Consider the following 16,355-nt stretch of genomic DNA (forward strand, 5'->3'; position numbering starts at 1 on the left):
TTGTCCCAGAGGCTCCTTACACTATCTTCAAATTTTTGGATTCTTTTGTCTTTTCCAGTTGAGTGTTTTTTGCTTCTTTGTATTTCAAATCTTTGACTTGATTCTTGCGGTCCTCTAGTCTGCTTTTAGGTCTCTGTGTAATATTTTTTATTTCAGTCAGTGTATGTTTAATTTCTAGTTGGTCCTTTTTCATATCATCGAGGGTCTCACTAAATTTATCGGCCTTTTCTAGGAAATTCTTGAAAAACCTTATAACTGTGGCTTTGAACTCTATATCCAGTCATTTGCTTTCCTCCATTTCTTTCATTTGTGATCTGTTTCTTTGTCTTCGCATTTTCACTGCTTCCCTGAGTTGGTAGAGTAGCTTTGTGTGCTAGGTGTCCTATAGGGCCCAGTGGCTCTGCCTCCCCAGTTACCTGAGGTGGACACTCTTGATGCACCCCTTTGTGGACTGTGTGCATAGCCTTGTTGTAGTTAATTCTTGATTGTTGTTGGTATCAATGGGAGGAATTTACCTCCAGGCCAATTGGCTGTGAGGATCAGCTGTGTCTACGCTGGGAGAACTTCTGTGCTGAAGACACCCTTATGGGAGAAGACTTGCAAAAGCCTCTGTGCTCAGCTTGAATGGGGCAGAGTCTCAGGGCAGAGCATACAGCCTTGGCTTCCCATCAGCCCTGCCCTATGAGGCTCCTGGGTCTCAGTGTCCCTCAGTAATCGCTGCAAGCACCTCTGAGAGAAAGCCACCCTTGAGTTTCGCCCGTTGCCAGACAGTCCAGTTTCTCCCCAAATGGGTCTGGGTTCCCAGATTCTCACCTGGAACTGGAGTTCAGCACAGTCGGGAGCTTTTGTCTCCTTCCCGCTTGAGAAAGCCAGTGGCGCACTCAGCAGTCAGTCCTCTCCGCTCGCGCTTGTGCGCGCGCCGCCTGACCTCTGCCTTTCGCAGCTCCCCTGAGTCTCCGTGTGCTTTTCTCTTTTCCAGACAGTCCAGATTCCCCTCGTATGAGTCTGGGTCCCCAGGGTCTTGCCCGGAACTGGGGTTCAGTGCAGTCGGGAGCTTCCGTCTTCCTCCTGCTTGGGGTAGCTAGCCAGGCACTCAGCCACCTGTCCTCTCCACGTGCGCGCGTCTCCATACCTCAGCCATTTGCAGCTCCTCTGAATCTCAGTGTGCTTTTCTCTTTCCTTCTAGTTGTAGAATTTCCACTCAGCCAGCTTTCCTGTGGTTCTGGATGATGTCCATTCTGTCTTTTAGTTGTAGTTTTAAAATTGTTATGCGAGGCAGCAGTTTAGGTGTTTACCTATGCCGCCATCTTGGTTTCCACTTTACTTTTTGTTAACATTTATTTTGTTAGCATGAAGATGAATATTAATGATTAAAGAGGTTCAACCATAAGAAAGAATGCGAATGATCCAGAACTTAAATCTACAGACACTCTTGACCTCTAAGTCATCTGATAAATGGTTTCAACTATTCTCCCAGCAGGAGTAGTAAGAATCATTCTCAGTATTATTGATTATTTTTATATAAATTTTTTTTATTGATTCTTTTTTTTTAATGAATCGTTATTGTTCAGATTACAATTGTTTCTCCTTTTTTCCCCCATATCTTCCCACCACCCAGTTCCCACCCCCGCCCTCTGCACTCACCTCCCCCGCATTGTCCTTATCCTTAGGTGTATGATTTTTGTCCAGTCTCTTCCCGTACTCCCCACACAGACACCCCTTTCCCCCTGAGAATTATCAATCCACTCCCATTCTATGCCTCTGATTCTATTAAGTTCACCAGTTTATTCTGTTCCTCATATTTTTAATTCACTTGACTTTTAGATTCACTTGTTGATAGATATGTATTTGTTGTTCGTAATTTTTATCTTCTTCTTTTTCCACTTTTTAAAGAATATCTTTCGGAATTTCATATAATACTGGTTTGGTGGTGATGAACTCCTTCAGCTTTTTCTTATCTGTAAAGTTCTTTATCTGCCCTTCAATTCTGAATGATAACTTTGCTGGGTAGAGTAGTCTTTGTTGTAGGTTCCTGCTATTCATCACTTTGAATATTTCTTGCCACTCCCGTCTGGCCTGCATGGTTTCTGTTGAGAAATTAGCTGATAATCGTATGGGTGCTCCCTTGTAGGTAACTAACTGTTTTTCTCTTCCTGCTTGTAAGATTCTCTCTTTGTCTTTTGCCCTTGACATTTTAATTATGATGTGTCTTGGTGTGGTCCTCTTTGGATTCCTTTTGTTTGGGGTTCTGTGTGCTTCCTGGACTTGTAAGTCTATTTCTTTCATCAGGTGGGGGAAATTTTCATTCATTATTTCTTCAAATAGGTTTTCAGCATCTTGCTCTCTCTCTTCTTCTGGTACCCCCATAATTCTGATGTTGGTTCGCTTGAAGTTGTCCCAGAGGCTTCTTACACTATCTTCAACTTTCTGAATTCTCTTCTCTTCTTGCTTCTCTGGAGGAGTGTCCTTGGCCTCTTTGTATTCCAACTCTTTGAGTTGATTCTTGCGATCCTCTAGTCTGCTGTTGGGTCTCTGTATAATATTTTTTATCTCAGTCAGTGTATGTTTAATTTCTAGTTGGTCCTTTTTCATATCCTCGAGGGTCTCATTGAATTTATCGGCCTTTTCCATGAAATTCTTGAAAAACCTTATAACCGTGGTTTTGAACTCTATGTCCAGTCACTTGTTCTCCTCCATTTCTTTGGTTTGTGATCTGTTTCCTTGCCTCCTCATTTTCGCTGCTTCCCTGAGTTGGTAGGGTAGCTTTGTGTACTAGGTGTCCTATTGGTTCAATGGGTCAGCTTCCCAGTTACTTGAGGTGGACACTCTTGGTGTACCCTTGTGTACTGTGTGTCCCCCAGCAGGAGGTACAGCAAGAACTAGTTTTCTCCTCCTTTGCTTGGGCGGTTTTGGAGCAGTCTGACTGGAGCTGCAGTTTATTTGGTTAAGCTGCCACAGAACAGGCCATTTATATGCAAAAGCCGCTGTGTGGAGCCTGGGAGGGTTTGTAGAATGTGCGGGGCGGGGTCTCAGGGTGTCACTAGGCTAGGGCATGGCAAACAGCGATGGCTGGCGTCAGCCGTCTCTGCCTTTCCGCGTTTCCAAGTCCCTGCGCCCCGCGCTCCAGTGCAGTAAAACAATGATTGCTGGGCACACCTCTGCAAAAAAGTCACTCTCGCTTTCCGACCTGATGGCCGAGAGTCCAGCTTCTCCCCGTAGGTGTCTGGGTCCCCCGCGTGTCCCCAGAAACTGGAGTTCAGAGTGATCAGGAGCTTGTCTCCCTTCGGTTTGAAGAAAAGCCGCGCGCCCAGTCGCCCGCCGCCAGCCTGCTTCGCGCGCCTCCGTACCTCAGCTCTCCAGCGTTTGTGCTCCTTTCTCTCCTTAGTTGTAAATCTACCACTCAGCCAGCTTTCCCGTGGTTCTGGGTGGTAGACATTTTGTCTTTTAGTTGTATTTTTGAAATTGTTGTGCGAGGCAGCAGATTAGTTGTTTAACTTTGCCGCCATCTTGGTTTCTCCCTGTATTCATTCTTTTTATATAAATTAAGATGTATTTGCTTTTCTTTTATATATATTTATATATATATTTATTTTATTATTTTTTTTTTTATTGATTTCAGAGAGGAAGAGAGAAGGAGAGAGAGACAGAAATATCAATGATGAGAATCATTGATCGGCTGCCTCCTGCACGCCCCCTACTGGGGATCAAGCCTGCAACCTGAGCATGTGCCCTTGACTGGAATTGAACCCGGGACCCTTCAGTCCGCAGGCCAACACTGAACCAAACCAGCTAGGGCTGTATTTGCTTTTCTTGCTTACAATTCCAGTCTTCTAAAAGTTAATTTTCTACCTTTATAGGTGTGACTCCCATGCGTAAGTGCAGTGATTCATTATTTCATCCAACAAAGCTTGAAATGACAGATTGTCCAAATCCTCCTAAAAGAATGAGAAGAGAAGTTACAAGACAAAATAGGTGAGTCTATTTATGACCTGAGAGTTATCATTGGTTAGTTTATCAAAACTCTTGTCTCATGATACTTTAAAAAATAGTGTGAGTTTATTTCTAATTTCCCCCTTGAGCTGGAATTAGCATTTTTTTAATTGAACTAAGTGATGGATAATGAAAGAAGATATAACCATTATATTCTTCTAGGATACTCCAGTTTTCTAAATAATGTTTGCTAATTATTTGGAAAGTTTTATAGTTTATTTTTATATGTTAAAATTTAATGTTAAGATATAAGTTGCTCTTCTCTTGTTTGGCTTAACTTTCAAAAAACTGCATTCTGCGTCATAGGATCAGCAACTTGATAAGTATAGAATATGCAAAACCATTTTACAATTACTTATTTTAAAATTGCATATAATGTTTGGTTTAGAAAATCATATACCATTTAGATAGCTCACCAAAAAACCAACAAAGCCATCTGCAACCTAACTCAATGGTAAGAAAACTATCACACAGAAGGATACCATGGTACAAGAGTTTCTTGTACATTATTTCAAAAAGTTTTAATATAGCCTTTAATATAGTTTTAATTTTCCTGTAAACATGTCTCATATTGACCTTAGATGAGGAGTTCCTTTGAGACTGTGGTATTTGGAATTGGTATCCATGCCCTTTATATCGTGTAGGGGGGTGGGGTCCCCTCAGCCCAGCCAGGACCCTCTCCAATCCGGGACACCTCAGGGGATGTCTGACTGCCGGTTTCGGCCCAATCCCAGGGATCGGGCCAAACTGGCAGTCGGACATCCCTCTCACAATCCGGAACCGTTGGCTCCTTACTGCACACCTGCCTGCCTGCCTGATTGCGCCTAACTACCCCTCCACCGTCAGCCTGATCACTCTTAATCTCCTCTGCCTTCCATCCTGATTGCCCCTAACTGCCCCCCCTGCTGGCCTGGTCACCCCCAATTGCGCCCCTCTGCAGGCCTGGTCACCCCCAACTGCCCCCCCCCACCGGCCTGGTAACCCCTCACTGTCCCCCCTCTGCTGGCCTGGTTGCCCCCAACTGCCCCCCCTGCCAGCCTGGTCACCCCCAACTGTCCCTCCTGCTGGCCTGGTCACCCCCAACTGTCCCCCCCACTAGCCTGGTCGCCCCCAACTGCCCCCCCTGCTGGCCTGGTCGCCCCTAACTGACCCCCTCTGCTGGCCTGGTCACCCCACACAGCCTGCTGGTCAGTTGTTTGGTCGTCCCTCACTAAACCCCCTGCCGGCCTGGTTGCCCCACGCAGCCTGCTGGTCAGTCGTTTTGGTCATCCCTTGCTAACCCCCTGCCGGCCTTGTCGCCCCACACAGCCTGCTGTTCAGTTGTTACTGTGAGGGCATCGTGACCAATTTGCATATTACCTTTTTATTAGTATAGACTAGAGGCCCAGTGCACGAAATTTGTGCACGGGGGGGTTGGGGGGGTGTCCCTCAAGCCAGCCTGCACCGTCTCCAACCTGGGACCCCTAGAGGGATGTTTGACGGCCCGTTTAGGCCTGATACTGGTGGGATCGGGCTTAAACGGGCAGTCGGACATCCCTCTCACAATCCAGGACTGCTGGCTCCCAACTGCTCGCCTGTCTGCCTTCCTGATTGCCCCTAACCGCTTCTGCCTGCCAGCCTGATCACCCACTATCCACTCCCCTGCCAGCCTGATTGATGCCTAACTGCTCCCCTGCCAGCGTGTTTGCCCCTAACTGTCCTCCCCTGCAGGCCTGGTCACCCCTAACTGCCCTCCCCTGCAGGCCTGGTCCCCCCCATCTGCTCTCCCCTGCAGGCCTGGGTCCCACCCAACTGCCCTTCCCTGCAGGTCCCTTCCCAACTTCCCTCCTCTGCTGGCCTGGTCACCCCTAACTGCCCTCCCCTGCAGGCTTGATTGCCCACAACTGCCCTCCCTTGCAGGCCTGGTCCCTCCCAACTGCCCTCCCCTGCTGGCCATCTTGTGCCGGCCATCTTGTATCCACATGGGGGCAGGATCTTTGACCACATGGAGGCATCCAACTTGTGTGTTGGAATGATGGTCAATCTGCATATTACTCTTTTATTAGATAGGATAGAGGCCTGGTGCATGGGTGGGGGCCAGCTGGTTTGCCCTGAAGGGTATCCCGGATCAGGGTGGGGGTTCCCTTGGGGTGTGGGGTGGCCTGGGTGAAGGGCCTGTGGTGGTTTGCAGGCCATCCACACCCCCTAGCGGCCCAAGCAGAGGCCCTGGTATCTGGGATTTATGTATTTTCTACAATTGAAACTTTGTAGCCTGGAGCGGAGCCAAGCCTCCTGCTCACTCAGTGGCTGGCAGCCATTTCTTTTGGGGTTTGTATATCTTCTATAATTGAAACTTCGTAGCCTGGAACGGAGGCCTAGGCCAGCCAGGGCTGCAGAAGCTTTGCTTCCTCCATTGCCGGGGGCAACCCTTGCCTCCTGCTCTTTCCAGCTCAGTGGCTGCCGCCATTTCTGTTTGGATTTGTTTACCTCTGTAATTGAAACTTTGTAGCCTTGAGTGGAGGCTTAGGCCGGCAACGGCAGGCGGAAAGCTTGGCTTCCTTTGTTACCAAGAAAACCCAAGCCTCCCTCCTGCTCTCTCTGGCTGTAGCCATCTTGGTTGGGTTTATTTGCATATTTGCTCCTGATTGGCTTGTGGGTGTGTGTAGTGGAGTTAGGGTCGATTTGCATATTACTCTTTTATTAGGTAGGATATTCTACATTTATGCAGTAAATGTTGGAATGCTCGTTGTGTGCCATATATTGCTAGGTGAATAAAAGTGGGGTGCATGGTAGGAATTTAATTCATTCCATATAAAAGGTGCCTTAAGGCATTAGAGCTTAAATCTCTCACAAATTTGAGAAAAGCTCAATTTATCAAGTGTACAGGAAATAGGGGAACTTTAGGAACAAGTTAAATGATACCACAGGAAGCAGTCAACCAAATCCAGAATGTCAAGTTTAGGACATTGTACAGGAAAGATGACTGCTTTTGCCAATAAATCAATGATGTAAAAGTAGGATGAACTGTTTGTTGTAGAATGAAAGTGATTGAAAGATAAAACAATCAAATGTAGTATGTAACCCTTTATTGGATCTGGATTTGAATCTTTAAAATGTCAGCTTTGAAAAGATTTGGAGAAATTTTAATATCATTTGGCTATTGGTTATATTAAGAAATTATTAATTTTATATATATACTAGAGACCTGGTGCATGGAATTCCTGAACTGGTGGGGGCATGGCCTGGGGCAGTGGTCGGCATACCGCGGCTTCTGAGCCACATGCGGCTCTTTGGCCCCTTGAGTGTTCTAATGCCACTTCTTCAAAATAGACTTGCCCAGGCCGAAAACCCACTTCTGCACATGGGCCACGAAGTTTCAATCGCACTGTACGTGTGCTCCCGCACGTGGTATTTTGTGGAAGAGCCACACTCAAGGGGCCAAAGAGCCTCATGTGGCTTGCAAGCCACGGTTAGCCGACCACTGGCCTGGGGGATCGTCCTGCTGTGGGAGCACCGCTTATCCCAGTCAGCTCAGCAGCTGCTTCCACTGTGGGAGCACACTGACCACCAGCGGGCAGCTCCTGCATTGAGCATCTGCCCCCTAGTGGTCAGTGCATGTCGTAGTGACTGGTCAAATGGTTGTTCTTGTCATTCCACCATTCAGTTGCTGGGCTTTTATTATATAGGATAAAAACATCATGGTATTTACATTAAAATAAATATATATTAGAAATGTGGCCTTGGCGGGTATGGAAAAGTGGTTAGAGTGTTGGGTCTTGGGCACATACCTTGACTGTATGTTCAACCCCCAGCCCCAGTCAGGGCGTGTACAGGACTCAATCAATCGATGTGTCTCTCTCACGTCAGTGTTCCTCTCTTTCTCTTTCTTTCTTTCTTTCTCTCCCTCTCTCTCTCTCTCTCTCTTCCTCTCTCTTCCCTCACCTCCTTCTCCTCTTTCCTTCCTCCTTCCCTTCCTCCCATGCTCTCTAAAAATCAATGGTAAAAGTATCTTCCAATGAGGATTAACAAAACAAAAAAAGAAAAAAAAAAGAAATGTGTACTGAGGTATTTATCAGTTAAATAATATGCCTGGGATGTACTCTAAAATACTACAGGAGGAAAAATATGTAACTATCAAAATAGATTGAACAAAGTATTATAATTACTGAAGCTTTTTTTATGAAGTTCCCCATAATTTTTAAATGAGTGTTTTATTAAAGATGGGGAGTGTTTTTCCAGTTTTCTAAGAGGCCAGTGAAGAAATTCCTGCTGAGCAGTTTTAAACTAAAGTACTTAATATTGAAGCTTCATCTGAGCCTCAGCACTGAATTAGCCAAGACCTTACAGTTACAGCACTTCTACCGATGTCACTGATTTGGATCTTGTTAATTAAGATTTTGTAGCAATTCAGAGGTGGTATGGGCTAAAGTTTTTTAGTTTATCATTATGTTGTTAGTAATAGTACTGTCATTTACAATGTCATACATTATATAAATCAAACAAACGGTAAAGATTGTGTTGTACTATAATGTGAGTCACACGTGCGATTTGAAATTTTCTAGGAGTCATGTTAAAAAGAAACTGAGATTAGTTTTAATAATAGGTCTTACTGAATCTAGTATATAAAATATTATCATTGTAACATGTAAACAGCATGAAAAAATTACTGTTGAGGTATTTTAAATCCTTTTTTTCTCATACAAAGTCTTTAAAATTTTGAAGACAACAATTCTCTATTAGGATTAGCTACAATACAAGTACTCGAGCCACATGTGGCTAGTGGCTACCAGATTGGACAGCACAAGTATAGAAAGAGCTTATGATGGTGAAATTTTGTATCCTATGCATCCTCACCTTATCCCATTCGCTAGAGGCAACGTTTATTTTAACTGTTTAATTTTAGTTTCTGTTGTTGCCTCCATTTTTTAAATATACTTATGTCTGTCTTATCAGCTTTCAGACAGTACAGCTCACCCAACCTGGTGTGGAGGTTTATCTTACCTGCCCACCTAATGACTTGTGGACTGAAATGTTCTGAATTATTTTAGATTTTTTTTCTCTATCGTGATTATTTTGTTATACCAAATCCTCCCTGCTTTTTTCAAAGGTAGAGAACAGTAAACCACATACATTATTCTGGCTTTGTAAGCAATTAGTACTAGGCAAATCTGGGTGCTCGGATTACATTTCCTTCTCTATAAAATTCTAGGTCACCAGTCAGTATTCCAAACATCAGAATCAAATAAATCTTCCATACTGGATCATTTCTTAAAATCATGTGAAATTTTAATCCAATTCTTATTTAGACAGTTTCTTGGATGTTACTAATTTTTTTCTGGAGTTTCTAATTTCCTTCCTTACCCCTACCCCTTCTATTTGTCTTGATCACATACTCTTCCTACATAGTACTAAGTATGTAGGCCTCCTGGGCCTTCCTTGGCCACTCTCTTGGGTTGAATCCACTGTGTCTTGGAATCCTTGTCTTTCTCTCTTATAACTTTCTTAGGAGAAGTTTATCCAAAGAAACTCAGAGCCCTTGCACATCTGAAAATGTCTTCATTCTGCCTTCACATTTGACTGAAGTTTTTTCTGGTGATAAGATAGAAACAAGGCTAGAATATAGTAGAGAAGGAGGGACTGGGAAAAACTGTAAAGACAAGGGCAGAGACAAAAGAGGGATGGGAGAAGCTGGAAAAGGAGAGGAAACCATAGCCTAGACTATGCCAGATGTTCAAACCAAAACTGAAAGCTCTGTTCCCTTGTTTCCAGGCATTACAGCTGCACCAGGAAGTTAGATAACAGGGATAATTATTTACTTAAATGTTGGTATATTGGTTTTAGGTATACACGTTGATGGCACCCTAGAGGTTTGTCCAGTGTTGGCATTTCAGGAGCTAACAACCTGATAGTTGGCTCTCCAGCCACACACTTAAAGCAATGCCTGCTGACCCACTGACTCTGCTCTGACCTGGCCCACTTTAAATTTCCACTCAGAAAGGAGATTTGATGGGCAAATGGTTCTGTTTTTATAACAGAAGAAGAAATCCAGCCCAGCAGCACAATACTCTTTCTTAAATCCTGTATGATAAAAGCGTAGTATGCAAATTGTCCCCTCAACCGGGAGTTCAGTGGGTGGGGCTGGCCAAGGGAAGGGAGGGAGTCCCCAGCCTGTGGCAGCAGCAGGCAGCTGGGAGAAGGGAGGGAGTACCCGGCTGGCAGCTGGCAGGCGCTAGGAACCCTACCAGTTCATGAATTTTGTGCACTGGACCTCTAGTCTACACTAATAAAAGAGTAAGATGCAAATTGACTGTACCTACGCAATGCCCACCAGCCAATCAGGAGTGAGTATGCAAATTAACCCAACAAAGATGGCGGGTTAATTTGCATACATGGGTGCCGAGTGGCCGGGGGCAGGGCCTCTGGACAGCATGGGAAGGCGGAAAGGCAGCTCCAGGCCAGAGGGAAAATGTGACTCCAGCCGGAGCGAAGGCAGTGCCAGCAGCCAGGGGAAGGAAGGCCCATTTTTGCACGAATCTTCGTGCATTGGGCCTCTAGTATAATCATAAAACCAAGAATTGTCATGCATGTGCATGTGAGAGAAAAATAGCAAAACCAACCAGAGGAGATAATTTAACCTAACTTTTTAAATTTTGTAATTTTTAATAAGATTGCAGAAAGAGTTATAGTCACAAAACTCAAGAGGGTATTAGGAGATATAGACAGTACAAGATTACAGATTATAAATACTGTTGCTGAAATTAAAAATTCAAAGGACTAAAGTCAAAGAAACTTCCTACCCAAAAAAAATATGTGAAGACAAAGGAGGAGACATAGAGAATCTGTTCAGACTAAGGAATCCTAGGAAGAAGAAAATGTAGAAGAAAAAATATGTGGGAGAGAATTTTCCAGGGATGAAGGAAAGGGTGCATTGAATGCCCAGCCTAATGACTTATTCTAAAGAGGCTCAAAGATAATTGATAGTAAAATTTTAGAACATCAAGGAAAGGTGGAAGAGTGTAAATTTTCTCAGAGAGTGAAAGGGAGAACCATATTATCAGTGCAGACACCAAAACCAACACCAAAAGGTCGCCATTATTGTTTAGCTTTGTGTTGGCAGTGTTAGAAGTTTTAGGTTGAAAATTTGGTGTATTCTAGCCTATGGCTTTCTCCTCTTTTGCTTCTTGTTTATCTTTGGGAAATTTAAAATCACTCTAAATTTCCATTTAAAATTTAAATTTCATAAGTTTCTATATAAAACTTAAATTAGTGTTTAGTAATTTTCTCATACACAGTCTTGGCCTATACTCCATAAATTTTGGACTAATCTCACACTATCTCAAAAACATGAAAGCATTTGAGCAGCATCTTACTGTTGAAATAGTGATATATTTCATCCATACAATCAGGAACAAATTAAATAGTAGGAAATAGCAACAAAATGTGTGTGTATGTTTTTATTTATATTTGTATATGTGTATTACATAGTTATATATTTATTATAAGCTTTTATAGTTATTACATACCATATTTCATCAACTTTAAGATGTTATTAATTATAAGAGAAACGTTATAGAAACTTTTGTGAACATTAAAGAAAAACACTGAATATTAACTCATGACATTCAAAGGTGGATTTCAGTGGACTTTACAGTCAACAAAATATACTTAGCACCATGGGATACTACATAGTAGACTCATTTTCTTTAATAGAGACTTCAGTTTTCTAATTCATTTTCTTACTCATAAAGATCACAAATTAGCTCTTTATAAAAAGTGTGTATCTTTTTGGAAATAGAAGTTTAAGGAACTGTCATTAAAAAATAAATTATTTAGATATACCTGAATAAAAACATCTGCATAGATTTATATGCAAGGTATTCACTATGTTCATCTCTATGTAAATAGAAATATAGGTATTTGTTTGTGTTTTTTCTTTTTGCTTGTCTTTATAACTTTTGTAATGAGCATTATAATTGTTAATTTTTTAATTTATAATTTCATTTAAGGAAAAGGAGGATAAGTAAGTGAAAATCTTCAGATTTGGTGTCTGAGATACACCATTGTAAAGAACTATGGTACAAATTACCCCTTCTATATATGTTTGCTGCTTTTATTTTAAGGCTTTTTTACTTTTTTTTTTTTTTTTTAGCATACATGTCAAAGAAGTGATTATGTACAAGGACTTAATTAAATCTGTTTATACGAAGAATTATCATAATAGCCCAAATATCCTGTATGGATATTTAACCATACAGGTCTAATGAGGGAGTTTGGGAAAGGAAAACTTTGATTCATATAATTTATTATGGTTTTTTTCTCTTTCCATTATGACCAGGACTGTAACCAAAACAAATGTGTGAAAGGTGACAGAGAAGAGGGGACCTGTGGTCTCAGTGAGAATGCCCTGCCTTCGGCAGCTCTGTTTCAGAAGACTAAGGAGGTGATTTACCAGACTGAATACCTATGGGGACAGTACAGGCACCTGGGCATTCATTTCCATGTCTGTCCAGGTGGGACTGGAAGCAGCCATTCAATTTCATGACTCTTACTGGATGATATGCATTTTCTGTAATTATTCCAGTCCACATGCCCTTTGGTTGTCATTATCTTGCAAATGTGTCAGTGGAAAATGTGCAAATATGGCAGAGACTGTAAAACTGGCACATAGCATTGATTAATCCTGAAGAAAAGTTTATGAATTATTTTTCAATATGATTACAATGAATTTACTAGAACTATTTCTTGGAAACAAACCTTTTTATTACTTTTGTGTAAATTTATTTAACAAAACTGTTTTGTTGGTTGTGCCTAAGGAAAGTTCCAGAGGTTAGGTATTTAATTTTAAATATGTGAGGAAACTCTTAATGAAGATTTCAAAATAAAAGAAGAAAAAGCACCAGGTATCTGGGAATTCAAATGTTAAAATACATGAACAAAAATATTAACTACATGAGTGAACTTGTGACAGCAGTAGCATTTTAAATTTCTGAAGACTTTACCCTTGTATATATAAAATAGGCCACAGCATCCATTTTTATAAGTATTGTTTGATTCTATTAATACTAGATTATATAGTCTCAGCCTTAATTCTACATTTGCATTTTTTTGTAATTTTTTATTACTATTTTTAAAGAGTTAAAGAAGTTGTACACTTCCACATCAATGCAATAAGGCCCTGCTAGAAAGTTGCTTCCAACACATCTGAATTGTGTATTAAAGCTAACATGTCAATATATATGTCTTTGTATAAGTCCAGTTGTATTGTTCTGTAAAGTTACTTTGTAAGGAAATACTTTTGGTACAGTTTTGTGTCCCAGGAAATGTGTATTTTTAATCCTTTCTAAATACACAGTGAGGTTAATAACTGGTGGTTTTCCTATTGAATAGATTTTTTTTTTCATTGAAAGCTTTCTAAAAGTTATTACCTTAGTAAAAGCTATTACAATGTTAACCTGTCTTTATAATTGGAAGTCATTTAACTGTTTTGCTTAACAGACAAATAAAATGGCAATAATAGAATTAGCTAAAGGAAAGATTGGATTCCTTTTAAGTGAAACTTGTTCTTATTTGTTCTTAAATATTAGTGCTAAAAACATCAAAGTCCCATGTTATACTTTTGCTTCTCTGACTTGGTTATTTACAATTATTTTAAATGGGTGGGATTAATTCAATTATATTTTTAGTATAAATTTTCAAATATTTTTTAGTAAAAAGTTGTCATCATTTTTATGCTGTTAAAATGACTTTTCAGTTATATCTGATAAACATTTTCATGGAATCATCTTTTCCCCTTCATTGTTACAGAATTATATTTATAAAATTATTTTCATACATGTTAAGATGCTTTATTTTGAATGCCTGTTGAACATAATACCTGTTTTGACTTACAAAAGAGGATACAGTCATTCCTTGGTATCCACAGAGAATTGGTTACAAGATTCCCTGCTGATACCATAATCTATGACCACTCAAGTTCTTTATATAAAATTTTGTAGTATTTGTATATAACCTACACACATCCTCACTTATACTTTAAATCTCTAGATTATATTACAATACTTAATGCTATGTAAATAGTTTTTATACTGTATTGTTAGTGAATAATGACAAGGGAAAATGTTTGTATATGTTCAATACAGTTGCATGTCAACAAAAACATAACTTTAAATAGACTTTAAAAAGAAAAATGTTAAAATAAAGAGGGGACATTTTATAATGATAAAGGGGTCAGTCCATCAGAATATAAACATAAACATGTGCACCTAATAACAGAGAACCAAAATACATGAAGCACAAACTGACAGAAAGTAAGAAAACCAACAATAATAGTTGGAGACTGTGCCCCATTTTCCTTTACTTTTTTCTTTTTTTTTTTTCTTTTTAATTCTTACCTGAGGATTTGTTTGTTTGTTTTCATTGATTCTAGAGATAGAGGGAGAGAGAGAGAGAGAGAGAGAGAGAGAGAGAGAGAGAGAGAGAGAGAGAGACAGACAGACATTGATGTGAGAAACATCAACCGGTTGCCTCCCATATGCAACCCAATTGGGATTGAACACAAAATCTTGATATGTTCCCTGACCGGAAATCAAACCAAAACAACCCTTTCTGCAGAGGACGACACTCTAACCTCTGTGCCACACCGACAAGGACCTTTTGCTTTATTTTTATTTTTATTTTTTAGTTACAGTTACGATACAATACTATATTAGTGTCAGATGTACAACATAGTAATTAGACATTTATAACTTGCAAAATGATCCATTTTTATTTTTTACATGTATTTGTCCAGTTTTCCTAACCGTTTTTGAAGATACTGTCTTTGCCCCATTGTATATTCTTGCTTCCTTTGTCATAGATTAATTGACCATGTAGATATGGGTTTATTTTTGGACTCTCTATTCTGTTCCATTGATCTATGTATCAGTTTTTGTGCCAGTACCATGCTGTTTTAATTACTATAGCTTTGTACTATAGTTTCACATCAATGATACCTCCAACTTTATTCTTTCTCAAGATTACTTTGACTATTCAGGGTCTTTTTACCTTTCATATAAATTTTAGGATTATTTTTTCTAGCTTTGTGAAAAATGTTATTGGTATTTTGATAGGGATTGCATTAAATATGTAGATTGCTTTGGGTAGTATGGAAATTTTAATGATGTCAGTTCCTCCTATCCATGAGCACTGTATTTCCATTTATTTGTATCTTCAGATTCTTGATTCAGTGTTTAATAGTTTTCTGAGTCCAGGTCTTTTACTTCCTTGGTTAAATTTATTTCTAGGTATTTTATTATTTTTGATGCAATTGTAAATGGAATTGCTTTTTAAATTTCTCTTTCTAGTTAGTTTGTTATTGATGTATAAAAATGCAGCTTAGTCCAGCTGGTGTGGCTCAGTGGTTGAGCATCGACCTGTGGACCAGGAGGTTCAATTCCCAGTCAGGGCACATGCCTGGGTTGCGGGCTTGACCCCAAGTAGGGGGCATGCAGGAGGCAGCTGATCAATGATTCTCATCATTGATGTTTCTATATTTCCCTCTCCCTTCCTCTCTGAAATCAATAAAAATAGATATTTTTAAAATGCAACTGATATCTCTCCCTAGTCGGTTTGGCTAAGTGGTTAGAGTGTTGGCCCTCAGACTAAATGGTCTCGGATTCGTTTTTGATCAAGGGCACGTATCTTGGGTGCAGGCTTGATTCCTGGGCCCAGTTCAGGTGCATGCAGGAAGCAACCAGTCGATGTATCTCTCTCACATCAATGTTTCTCTCTGTCTCTTCCCCTCCCTTCCACACACACTAAAAACATCAATGGTAAAAGTATCCTCAGGTGAGGATTAACAAAAATAAATAAAAATGCAATTGACTTCTGAATATTAATTTTGTATCCTTCTACTTTACTGAGTCATCTATTTTAATCGTTTTTTGGTGGAATCTTTAGGGTTCTCTCTATAAAGTATCATATCATCTGTAAATAATGACTTTGATTTCTTTCTGACCTGTTTGGATGCTTGCTTTTTCTTGTCTGATTGCTGTGGCTAGGAATTCCAATTCTGTGTTGAATAAAGGTGGTAAAAATGGACATCCTAGTCTTGTTTCTGATCTTAAAAATTTTTCAGCCTGGTCCATGCGGCTGAGTGTCAACATAGGCTTTGAGAGGTCACCGGTTTGATTCCCGGCACATGTCCGGGTTGCGGGCTCATTCCTCAGCAGGGGATTGTGCAGGAGGCAGCTGATCCATATTGATGTTTCTCTCTCATCGGTCTTTCTCCCTCTTTTTCTCTCAAATCAGTAAAAACATTTTTAAAAAAAAATTTTTTTTCAGCTTTTCACCATTAAGTATGATGTTAACTTTGGGTTGGTTATATATGGCCTTTATTATGTTATGGG

General features: G+C 40.5%; 1 protein-coding gene across 2 annotated transcripts in view; it reads left to right on the forward strand.

Moving 5' to 3' along the window:
* The window catches only part of SMCHD1 (structural maintenance of chromosomes flexible hinge domain containing 1), a 164,544-nt gene extending 148,497 nt beyond the window's left edge, over positions 1–16,047 (forward strand). For both annotated transcript variants that reach the window (XM_079784345.1, XM_079784346.1), the window contains exons 47-48: positions 3,858–3,972; positions 12,305–16,047. In XM_079784345.1, the coding sequence (XP_079640471.1) occupies positions 3,858–3,972; positions 12,305–12,329 (140 nt within the window). In that variant the 3' untranslated portion in view covers positions 12,330–16,047. The remainder of the gene's footprint in view (positions 1–3,857; positions 3,973–12,304) is intronic.
* Positions 16,048–16,355: the final 308 nt, after the last annotated feature.

This window comes from Cnephaeus nilssonii (genome assembly GCF_951640355.1).
Source record: "Cnephaeus nilssonii genome assembly, chromosome: 11".
Taxonomy (NCBI): Eukaryota; Metazoa; Chordata; class Mammalia; order Chiroptera; family Vespertilionidae; genus Cnephaeus; species Cnephaeus nilssonii.